Source organism: Hemiscyllium ocellatum, chromosome 26, assembly GCF_020745735.1.
Source record: "Hemiscyllium ocellatum isolate sHemOce1 chromosome 26, sHemOce1.pat.X.cur, whole genome shotgun sequence".
NCBI classification, from domain to species: Eukaryota; Metazoa; Chordata; class Chondrichthyes; order Orectolobiformes; family Hemiscylliidae; genus Hemiscyllium; species Hemiscyllium ocellatum.
The window spans coordinates 18,651,181-18,663,228 of NC_083426.1; the positions used below are offsets into that span (position 1 = coordinate 18,651,181).

The 12,048-nt window shown below is 40.2% G+C and overlaps 1 protein-coding gene across 5 annotated transcripts in view; it reads right to left on the reverse strand.

Annotated features, from left to right (window-relative positions):
- Positions 1-12,048, reverse strand: part of eif2d (eukaryotic translation initiation factor 2D) — a 41,575-nt gene that overhangs the window by 10,236 nt on the left and 19,291 nt on the right. For all 5 annotated transcript variants that reach the window (XM_060845415.1, XM_060845419.1, XM_060845418.1 and 2 more), the window contains 5 exons: positions 10,755-11,122; positions 9,160-9,277; positions 8,062-8,107; positions 6,298-6,401; positions 4,739-4,891 (listed from right to left, as the gene is read on the reverse strand). In XM_060845415.1, coding sequence (XP_060701398.1) covers positions 4,739-4,891; positions 6,298-6,401; positions 8,062-8,107; positions 9,160-9,277; positions 10,755-11,122 — 789 coding nt within the window. The remainder of the gene's footprint in view (positions 1-4,738; positions 4,892-6,297; positions 6,402-8,061; positions 8,108-9,159; positions 9,278-10,754; positions 11,123-12,048) is intronic.

Below are 12,048 nucleotides of genomic sequence, written 5' to 3' on the forward strand. Positions count from 1 at the left end.
AACAGTATGAGAGATTAGAAAATTATGGTGTAATAATGGATCTTAAAAGACTATGCAGCGTTGGAGAGTGTAAGAGTGTCAAGTGGATAGTAAGATCAGATTAAAATGATGTATATCAGGAATGCCTGAGAGCTCAATGGAAAAAGATCTTTACAGTTTTGGGTTTTTGCCACTCTTTCGCATCTTGGTTTTTAAGTATTCAATCGATATTTAATATATATAAAATTTGCCAAGGTGACAAAACCAAGCTGAAAGTAACTTGACCAGTTAATCTGACTATAATAATTGGCAGAATAACACAAGTGATCATTTACAACAAAGCTGAGAAGTTTCCATTAAACATTTAGTCTGATGGTGTGTAAACAAGAGTTCACATCTGCTGATTCAATCTATATGATTTTGTTTGAGATAGTGTCGACGTGGTGATTGATAGAAATATTTATAGTATCACAAGATTTCGAAAAGACTTTACATCAAGTACTTTGTGAAAGGCTGCCAAATAGCTGAACAGCGGATAGTGGTAGTAAGCTAGAGGCAAATAAGGAACTGGTTGAGGAGAGGGGACTTTTTAGGTTATTAAAGTGGACTGAATGGAACACCCAATGTCCAGGAGCCCACCCATTTATGATTTCTGTAACTGAACTAACTTAAAACCACAATGCACAATTTGACAAAATCACAAAGGATCTGTAGTCAGCAAATAAAATTGGCCACACTTGCAAAGGTTTGTGCCGAGGAAGAAAGAAACATTATGCTCCATGATTAATGCAGTGCCAGCCAAGAAAAACATCAAAAGAGATCTGGGAATGCAATAGAATCAACTTTGCTCATATTCATGTACTGTAGAGCAGTAATTTACCAAGCAAGCAGCGTGTGGAGCTGTTCTGACAAATCAATAGAGTTCAAACATAAAATTGTAAAATATGATGGTCAGGCAAAGGGAAATGTTCAAATCCTCAGAATTGACATCAATGCAAAGGAAGAAGCCATTAAGACTAAAAGGCAAAAAACTTGGTCAACGAGGCAGATTTTAAGGCACATCTTAAAGGAGGGCAGAGAGGTATTTACAAAGTCGTGGGCTCAACAGCTGAAAGGGTTACGTAGGGCCAAGGAAATCAGTAACACACAGTGCCAGAATTGAATGTACACAAAAATCTCATTTTTTTTTGTTTGGGCAAGGGATGTGGAAAATAGGTGACAGAGGTTTGAAATATAGGGAGGGATAAGGCCATGGAGAAATCTGAAAATATATATGAAAATGTTTACATTGTGGCATTACCAATTCAGATGGGAGGAGAAAACAGTAGCCTATGGGGCAGGATGAAAATGGCAGTGTGCAAGGAAGCTTGTGTAGAATATAAAAAGTGGTATAAATTCGGTGGGCCAAAACAGTCTGTTTCTATTCAGTAGATTCTTTTTTAGTCTTTAATTGCGATTAGTGTTTATTCTTTCTGCATTACACCATTCTTGATCTATCTATAAACTCATAGAGAAGGGGCTGATACTAAAATAGAAAGTGAAAGATACTGGAATTCTCATGCTTTGATAAAACCCTAAGATTCTGGAGCTAACACAATGGCGAGAATCATTAACGCAGAAGAAAAATTAAAGCTCCCTTTTATTTATTCATTTATGGGATATGGATGCAATTGGCTAAGCGAACATTTTTCGTCAATTCTGAGTTGCACTTGTTGTAACAGCCAACGGCTTTCCGGACTCTCTCAGAAGATTAGAGTCTAGATTAGAGTGGCACTGGAAAAGGACAGCAGGTCAGGCAGCATCTGAGGAGCAGGAAAATCGACGTTTCGGGCAAAAGCCCTTCATCAGGACTGAAGTCAGGGAGCCTCCAGGGTGGAGAGATAAATGGGAGGGGGCTGAGGATGGGAAAGTAGCAAAGGGTACAAGAGGTGGATGGGGTGGGGATGAAGGGGATAGGTCAGGGAGGAGGGTGGAGTGGATAGGTGGGAAGAAAGTTTGGCAGGTAGGGCAGGTCACGAGGGTGGTGCTGAGCTGGAAGGTTGGAGCTGGGGTGAGGTGGGGGAAGGGGAAATGAGGAAACTGGTGAAGTCCACATTGATGCCCTGGGGTTGAAGTGTTCTGAGGCAGAAGATGAGGCGTTCTTCCTCCAGGCGTAGGGTGGTGAGGGAGCGACAGTGGAGGAGGCCCAGGACCTCCATGTACTCGGCAGAGTGGGAGGGAGAGTTGAAAAGTTGGGCCACAGGACGGTGTGGTTCATTGGTGCAGGTGTCCTGGAGATGTTCCCTAAAGCGCTCTGCGAGAAGACGTCCAGTCTCCGCAATGTAGAGGACACCGCATCGGGAACAATGGATACAATAAATGACATTGGTGGATGTGCAGATAAAACTTTGATGATTGTGGAAGGCTCCTTTGGTGCCTTGGATGAAGGTGAGGGGGGAGGTGTGGGCGCAGGTCTGTAACTCTGGTGGTGGCAGGAGAAGGTGCCAGGAGGGGAAGGTGGGTTGTTTGGCTGGGGGGGGGATGGCATGGATCTGACCAGGTAGTCACAGAAGGAACGGTCTTTGAGGGAGCGGTGGGGAGGGAAATATATCTCTAGTGTTGGGGCCTGTTTGGAGGTGGCAGAAATGTTGGTGTATGATGTGGCTTATGCGAAGGTTGGTAGGGTGGAAGGTGAGGGGGTGGGGGTCTGTCCTTGTTAGGGTTGGAGGGGTGGAGTTTGAGGGCGAAGGTGTGGTATGTGGATGAGATGCATTGGAGGGCATCTTCAACCACATGAGAAGGGAAATAGCGAAGGAGAAGGCCACCTGGTGTGTTCTGTGGTGGAATTGGTCCTCCTGGGAGCAGATACGGCAGAGGTGGAGGAATTGGGAATACGGGATAGCATTTTTGCAGGAGGTAGGGTGGGGAAAGGTGCAATCCAGGTAGCTGTGGGAGTCAGCGGGTTTGTAAAAAATGTCAGTGTCATGTCGGTCATCATTAATGGAGATGGAGAGGTCCAGGAAGGGGAGGGAGGTGTCAGAGATGGTCTAGGTGAATTTAAGATTGGGTTGGAATGGGTGCATGAAGTTGATGAACTGCTCAACCTCCTCACGGGAGCACGAGGTGGCGCCGATGCAGTCATCAATGTAGCGGAGGAAGAGATGGGTGTGGTGCTGGTGTAACTACAGAACATGGGCTGTTCTATGTAGCCGTCAAAGAGACAGGCATAGCTGAGGCCCATACGGGTGCCCACGGTTACCCTGTTGGTTTGGAGGAAGTGGGAGGATTCGAAGGAGAAATTGGTACAGATGAGGACCAGTTCAGCCAAATAAATGAGAGTGTCATTGGAAGGGTACTGTTGGGGACTGGGGGGGAGGAGGGGGTGTGGAAATAGGACAGTATCGAGGTACGTAGAGATGAGTTCGGTGAGGCAGGAGCATGCTGAGACAATGGGTTGGCCGGGGTGGTCAGACCTCTGGAGCTTGGGAAGGAGGTAGACTCAGGTGGTGCAGCGTTCCCGGACAACGTGGTTGGAAGCTGTGGGTGGGAGAGCTCCTGAGGTGATAAGGTTGTGTGTGGTTTGGTGATGGAGGGGTGCGGTCATGATCGAGGGGGCAGTAGGAGGAGGTGTCTTCGAGTTGGCGTCTGACTTCAGCTGTGTAGAGGTCAGTGCGCCAAATTACCACTGCACACCCTTTATCAGCTGGTTTGATGGTGAGGTTGGGATTGGAGCAGCGGGAGTAGAGGGCTATGCGTTGGGAAGGTGAGAAGTTGGAGTGGGGGTATACAGGTTGAGGCGGTTAATGTCTCGTGACAGTTGGAAATGAAGAGATCGACAGCGGGTAATAGGCCTGCACAGGTGTCCAAGTGGATGGAGTGTGTTGGAGGCGTACGAAGGGGTCCTTGGAAGATGGGCAGGATCCTGATTCAAAAAGTAAGCTTGGAGGCGGAGCGAAGGAAGAAGTGTTCAACGTCATGGCGTGTATTAGATTCATTGATGCGTGGACGGAGGGGGATAAAGATAAGGCCTTTGCTAAGGACTGATCATTCGTTCTCAGTGAGGGGGAGTTCTGGGGGATGGTGAAAACTCAGCAGCGCTGGGAGCTAGGACCTGGTGTAGGGGTGAAGCCGGGATTGGGATGGAGCCTGTAACTGGAGTGGGCATGGTGGTAGAAGGAATGGGGATGGAGTCATGAGCAGGGGTGATGTTCCCCTCAGGGTTCTGGGGGAGGGGGGGGATGGTGAGAGTGGGATCTGTTGGGGGGCGGGGGGGGCAGTGTCAGCAGTACCTTCTCTCAGAAGATTACTGAATATGGTCATTCATTGTATGAACAACCATCATAACCTCACTTTCCCCACCACTCCTAGTTTGTACCCATGTCCCCTTCTCCTAACAGTCACATGTAACAATTCCAAAGAACTAGGATTTGCAAAGGAGTGTTGTGGCTCTTCCTATTTCAAGCAGAGGATTGCTGGAAATCAAAAGTGAAAACTAAGAATGCCGGAAATATTCAGCACAACCGGCAACATTTGGCCACATCTCCTAGACTGAGTAATACATCAATAGAATTAATTCAAAACTTTCATTTATGTATAAAGTGCCACTCGTGGACCCACAAAAAGTTATCAGTCCATGTTATTTGTCAGTCACTCACTGTATAAAGTGCCAACATGTGGTCTGCCCTCAAAAGGAATTTTCACTTCTAGAAAAATGAGTTGTTTATACATGTAGGAAGAGACTGTGTTATACATTTCAAACAGACAGTTTAAAAATACCTACTTGAGATCCGCATGCTCAAACAGGGGAGTTAATTTACTGGAAACACTGTAAAAGGACTTGATCTCAGGTGGCTGGTAGCCTGTATCACTCCCTCTGTCACTCTTCCCCATCTCTTCACCAGTGACTGTTTCAGGAACTTTAAAGGATTGCAGGCTGCAAGCAGAAAGTACAATTCTAAATGACAAACAGGTAAATCCATTTCCATGTAATAGATGTCCTGATTAGGTAAGTGTTAGTTGACAAAATTGAACCTCTTTTGTAAGCATTTTATTTCTTCAATTTCAACATGAATTGTCAATAAAGTCTGTTAATGAAAATCTGGTCATCACTTCAGGGAACTATTGTGCTGGAATGTCTTATTTATTTCCCCTTAAAATACATAGAATTAAACTGTATAAAACCTACAGTACAGAAACTATTGATTCAGTCCAACTAACCTACGGTGGTATTTCCAAACCACACATGCCTCCTCCTAATCTAATTGCTCCTTCGGTCTATATTGCTCTCATATCCCTCAATTAGTTTCTCTTTCGTGTACGTGTCAAGTCTCCCTTCGTGTCAATGCTGTCTATTCCAGTTACTCCTTATGGTAATTATGTGAAGTTCAGAAAAACATGTGGTCATATCTATGAATTATTACAGTAACCTTTCGATACTGAAAATAGTGTCAAAATATCTAGACAGGAGGAAGACGAGTGTGGAGAGGGAAGGTGGAGATGAGGTCTGAAAAAAATAAACAATATTCTTACATAATTTTAACATTTACTCATGGATAGGGTGATTAGCCAAAGTCTATTTCCTTGGCTGGAGGAGTCCAAAACTAGACAGCATAGGTTTAGAGTGAGAGGGGAAATATTTAAAAGGGACCTAAAGGGCAATTTTTAACACAGAGGGTTGTGTGTGTATGGAATGAGCTGCCAGAGGAATGGAGGAGGCGGAGGTAATTACAACATCTAAAACGCATCTGGATGGGTACATGAATAGAAAGAGTTGAGAGTGATAAGGGCCAAATGCTGGCAAATGGGACAAGACTAATTTAGGACATCCGGTCAGCAAGGACGAGAAGGGTCTGTTTCCATGCTGTACAACTCCATGACTATAAATGACAACCCTTAAAAAAACTTCAGTCACATCTCTTCTGTAAAAAAGAAAGCTAAAATTTATGTTGTTACAAGTATTAGTTATTTAATATTGAACCTCAGCTCATTATCATTCTGCATTTCTTGATTAATGTTATGACAGTAAAAGCATACAACTACATGCAAAAGTACTGAACATCAGCAGGTATATGTTAACCAATGTGAAACGTGCTATTACTTTACAGTTTCATTCAACTGAAAAACTTATTTTTGATAAGAAAATGGGCTTTTGCCACAACCCAATTTTTTTCATCAGAATACTAAAGTAAAAGTGAAGTTTACACAATACTTGTTCCACAAACAAGATCCAGAACCCAAATCCGCAAACCCAGAAAGATTTGAAATTTAAGACACTTTCTTTCTGATACAGGTATAGTTGTACTTGGACTACTCATCAATAAGTTTTTTTTGCACACATACTCTGCATGTTTCCAGTTCACACCAGTAATGCTTTCAACTCCTTTTGAGAGTTCCTTCATCTGAAGTATTTGCCGTTGCTGCATGGTCAGTAGAAACTTGGAGAGCTGAGGACAAGATTGAAACAGATCAGTCCAAAACATAAGCAACTCAAATAGCTGTTTGGCAGAACAGAACTGGAGTACTACAGATATAAGATGATTTTGTCAAAACTTTTCATCTTGCACTCATCAAGATAATTTGCACGAATACCAACATGCAGCAAAAATAACATTTATACAGTATGAGAGAATACTGATTGACTAGCTAATGGATTCTGAATGGTAGAGGCATTGCCATGGATAATGCAGCAGTTAGACAATGACTGACAAGTTTTATTTAAATTGTAAACCAGGCAGGTTGAATTTGATTGGTCAAGGCATTGCACTAAGAAATGAACCAGACAATGGTAGTAACCCATTTTATTGAGTTGAAATAGGTGTAGTGTGTAGACTTGTTCCTTCTGATTGTAAAAAGGGCTTGTGTACTAAGAAATGCAACTTTCCATCCACAGCTGCTCCATATTATGAATCTGAGTGACAATGCTAAATTGGCCATCAGCATAATTCTTCATATACTCAAGATTATTTAGCAACCATTGACTATCCATGAAATTAGATCTAATATTAGACACTGCTTGAGTTTTGCAAGCATGGGCTAGTGTGTCTGGTCAGCACCCTGTTTGTTGCAAACAGCTGAAGGAATATTTGATAAAATGGTTAAACAATGCTTGGCAGTTAACTGTCAGCCATTAGCTAAACAGTACATTGTCCACAGTAATCCCTTCAATCAAAGTCCACTTGCCAATCAATCAGCACTCTCCTCTTATATAGTATAAATGATGTTTCTCCTATACGTTGATATTCTGTGATGTGTCCTGATTGATTAGCAAAACTACTTGGACTGTTCAAGGTTTTGCCATAGGGCAAAACTGTTCCCTCGTACTATTATTTACTTTTCAAAGACATGATGCCTGGATGTGATATTTCTGCCTGCAGAGGACATGTCTTGGAATCCTAGCACATGTAAGTGAGGCACATTGCAAGCCTGGCTGATAACCTTTAATTGGTTGAAACAAATATGTGAAGCAACAGTTTCAAGCATTGATGCATTGTCCATGGTAATGTCTTGAACAATCCAAGTTGATTCGCGAATCAGTCAGAATTCTTTTGTCATACAGTATTAATCGCCGCGCCCTTTAAAAGTTAGCATTCACACATCTGCCCTGATAGGTGCAAGGTAAATGTTTTGATACAACATCCCTTTTCTCAGCAACATTCAACTTGTGTACTACTAAATAACTACACAGGAAGTACGCGGGTTGTGAATGGGTTCCATTCTTGAACCTGTTCGCAAGTTGGAAGGCAATGCAGGACAATATAGAAAAGCTACATATACATATATATATATATAGAGAAAGTTCATATGTCAGATCTTTAAAACCACACTCCCTTTTTGGGAACGTGTTCAGAAGTCAGCTGCTCGTAAATTGGGGACCCCCCCATTTAACTGCATATTGAGGAAATCTTATTTTAGAAAAGTGGATAAGTATTTAAAATGATGGACACAGGAAAATAGGATTAGCAGATAACTCCCCATGAACATATACAACTAGCATGAGTGCAACTGGACAAATGTCTCCTATAGTGTAACTTCTGTAATTGTACAAAATTTCTCCTGCATTTCCTTTATCTAGCCATTGTTTGAAACTTCTATCCATTAACTTACCTTCTTATAGCTTGATTTTTTGATGTCTAATTGTTGGCCTTCCGGGCTATGCAGGAACAAAATGGCACAAAACATTAAAATAATTCTGCACAAATTATTGATTTAGATACAAGTGAGTAATAGTTAAGAATAAAAAAGGGCTCTCATCAGGCAGATGATCATCTTTGTCAAGCAGAAAATACATTTGATAGGAGTAATGGAGATGCTTTTTCGCATGGTGGAGTTAGAAGGCACAAGTTAATCCCTGGAGGCAGGCAACACCATAGAACTTTATCTACACAATTACTTAGTATTGTCAATGGTACCATTGAGATGCCAGTAATGTTGCCTGCCCAATTGTCACTAGTCTTTATAGTGCTACTAAAAGCAGCAATGCTGAAACATTTTTTTCTTTATCATCTTTTATTGGGAAAGTGAGAAGAGATGTGTAATGTTTTCATCATGGCGACATGATGAACGAATGATGTTATTATTCAGTTCAGAACAAAATTTCACTATAGAACATGTTTCATTACAATGCAGCACAAACACTTTTTGTATGATGGCACTGAACATTTAAAAGGCTGTCAGCATCATTTAAGATACATGTACCCAAACAGTGGATTTGTCCAATTCTGAGGGGAAAAGTATCCTATATACATTTTGTTATTTTCACAAGCTATGTTCAGAATGACCATTCATTTATTTAACTTTTTAAGTGGGTATTAGCCTGACCATGGAACAAGGGCTCCAGTATTATTCTTCAATGTTTAGGAGGCAAGTCTTGTTCCAATAATAGGCATAATCAATTTAAAAATTAAGGCAGATTTGCTCATTTCTCAAAACTTAGGTTCAGAATATAAATATCTAATCCTTAGCTGGGCTCCTCTCATACTAGTCTTTTAATAGGAACAGTAGAATCTAGGTGCATAAAACAAGATGCAAAATCTCCATTCATATATTTTCTTTGATCCATAAGCAGCAAAAAGCTCATTCAATGTTTTGTAAACAATTCCTTCCCTCACCCACCAATATGGAGTAGTATCTTCAGTAGAAGCACAGTACCACTACAATCTAACAATAAACAATTGCAATTGTGATTGAAAATACAACACTTACCAACAGGGATATACATGAACCTTGAGAAAAGTACTTGTGAGCAGAGGCAAATCTGCTTTCTTCACTTTAAACTTCAAAGCATGAAGGAAACACTGAAGAAGGAGCTCATCCATTTGCTCTGGAGAAATAGAAGGGGGAAAATAAAGTTATTTTGCTCAAATGGAAAATGCAACTAGCCATTACAGAATCCAACAAAATAGTATTCTGTGACGAAACTGACTTGACATTTCAGTGAACTGCAAATCCCACTGGTTGCCAAGTTTCAAGCAGGAAGAATTAAATTGAATGCACATGGGTATTCAATGAAAATAGGCAATTGCCCAGTGTTTAATATGGCTACATTACTGCTTGAGGCATCCAAACCTTTACTATTTGCACCTTTCCATTGAATTTTAGAACATCTTTCATTTTTTTCCCTAAACAAGCACATTATTCTATTTGAACCCTTTTAATACTTAAATTCTTTATCAAACTTTCAAATTTACTTCCGTTTTATAACAAAGCATCTTGTAGCTTTAAACAATACTACAGTCTACTCACATTGACGTTGCTCAATTTAAGTTTGCCTATCATTCAATTTTTAAATTCAATGCCAAATTTTCATGTTATTTGTTTATTCCTAATTTTTCAATGATTCAGTCTTTTTGCAATAAGTAATTACATTTTACGGTGACTAAGTTTGTAAAATATATCCTTCTTTTCATAAAATAAGACATAAATAAATCAATATAAAAGCTAGTTATGCAAAATTAAATCCTGACCACTGCAAGATGTCTTTTTTTAAATGGAACAAGAGGTTGTCTTTGAAAATGACCAACTTTGTACCTTTCATTTTAGGGTAAAAATGCAAAGAAAGGATCTACTGATTATTTTAAACAGATGCAACTTTTGCAGAAAAAAGAAAAGCTGGCCACAGATTTCAGTGCATTATAACCATTCAAAAGTTGGTTAATACAATTATTTGGCTTTTTTTTAAAACATCAATTTCCTACTGCTGTCCAGATATATAGTGTTTGAAATTATCTGGAAACTCATTAAAAAAAAAATCAATGAAAGAATATGTCACTTTTTATTGGACATCATTGAAAAGACTAGCATCTGTCACTTATCCTTGAGGGTGCTTGAATGAGTGGCTCCATTGACATCGAGGGCAGGCTACAGTCAAATAAACAGCTGTGCATCTGGAGTCACAGAAAGGCCAGACCAGGTAAGACGGTATAATTTACCTCTGAAAGGACATTACTGAATGAGGTGGGGTTTTCATGATAATTAATAATAGTTTGTCATCAAAATGAACTTTCATACCAGATTTACTGACAATGTAAATTCCACCAGCTCCCAGGATATGAACACCGCAGTATTAGCATGGGTTGCTGGATTTACAGTCCAGTGACATTTATCACTACATTACCATCACCCTTGGTTATGTGGAATTCCAAGATTTCTACATGTTATGCAAGCAATCGGAATCTAAATGGGTATCTTTTTAAAGGCCTGGACCAGATACAATTTTGCATTTAGCTATCTTTTATACTGTAACCTGAGTGTTAGATAATGCATCTTTCTAATTAAAAAAAACACTCTCTCTTTCCTACCTTGTACAGTCCCAACGATTTTTGTAGTGCCGTGATCATTCTCAGTGTCGTGGTGGTTTTCACTGTCTTCTGTTATTTCTTTCAGATCAACAACGTCACCATCATGAGCCTCTTGGTCACGCACTTGAATGGTTGCTGAAGGCGTGTGTTCTGATTCAGTTTCCTCATTCAAACAAAGATTACGCATGTCAGGTGTATCTTTCTCTGTACTGTCCAGCTCTGCAGTCAGATTCTCAATATCATCTGCATCAAAAGCCACTTCTTCCTTCTCTTCTCCTTTTTCCTCCTCCTGCAACTGATTTCTAATCCCCCCTGGGTCATGGGACATGTGAGGAATCACAGGTGGGCTAGTCTTTTCTCCAAATGCCCTTAAAAAAAATAAATAATTTATTCGATTGAAAGAAAACACTTTCTCTTGCTATCATTTTCACACCACACCCTCCAATTAAACTAGCTGCCATGGTATATCCAAAGGGAGGTCCATAGATTTTCCATTTTGAATGTTGCAAAGTGGGGATAGAAAGAGATGACACACCCAGACAATCTAGCTGACAAGAAGAATTTATCATACACTGCACTTAAACATGAATCTTAGATATGGACTGTAATGTAGATAGTAGAATAACTGGGGAAAATAGGCAAAGATCAATTTTTCAAAATTACAAAGATGATCATCAAATTAAAAGGAAAATTTGATATTGTTGTAAAACAATAGTTACAAATTTAAATTTAATTTTTTAGAGTTATTTGTCACGAACTGCAGGATGCTTTATTTTATAACATTAACAGCTAAGCTCCAACAACAATCCAACCAACAGAATCGGAGATAGCCGTTTCAACGTTCTCTACATATTTAAAAAAAATAAATCAACTAACTCTACAGTACAGTATGGATGGAATTCTGGTGGATTTAAAAGATCGCTTGGCACTACAATCGTAGATTCCTGATGAAGGGCTCTGGCCCGAAACGTCGAATTTCCTGTTCCTTGGATGCTGCCTGACCTGCTGCGCTTTAACCAGCAACACATTTTCAGCTCTGATCTCCAGCATCTGCAGACCTCACTTTTTACTACAATCGTAGAAGCAGGTTATCCCTGGTGAATATTCATTTCTCAGTCAACATCACTAAAACAGATTATTTGATCATGGTATCATTGCTGTTTGTGGGAATTCGCTATCTACAAATTGGCTGCCATATTTGTACATCACTACGGTGAGAACACTTCAAAAGTACGTCTTTGGCTGCAAAACATTTGGTTATCATAAAAAACACCATATAAATGTAAGTCTTTCT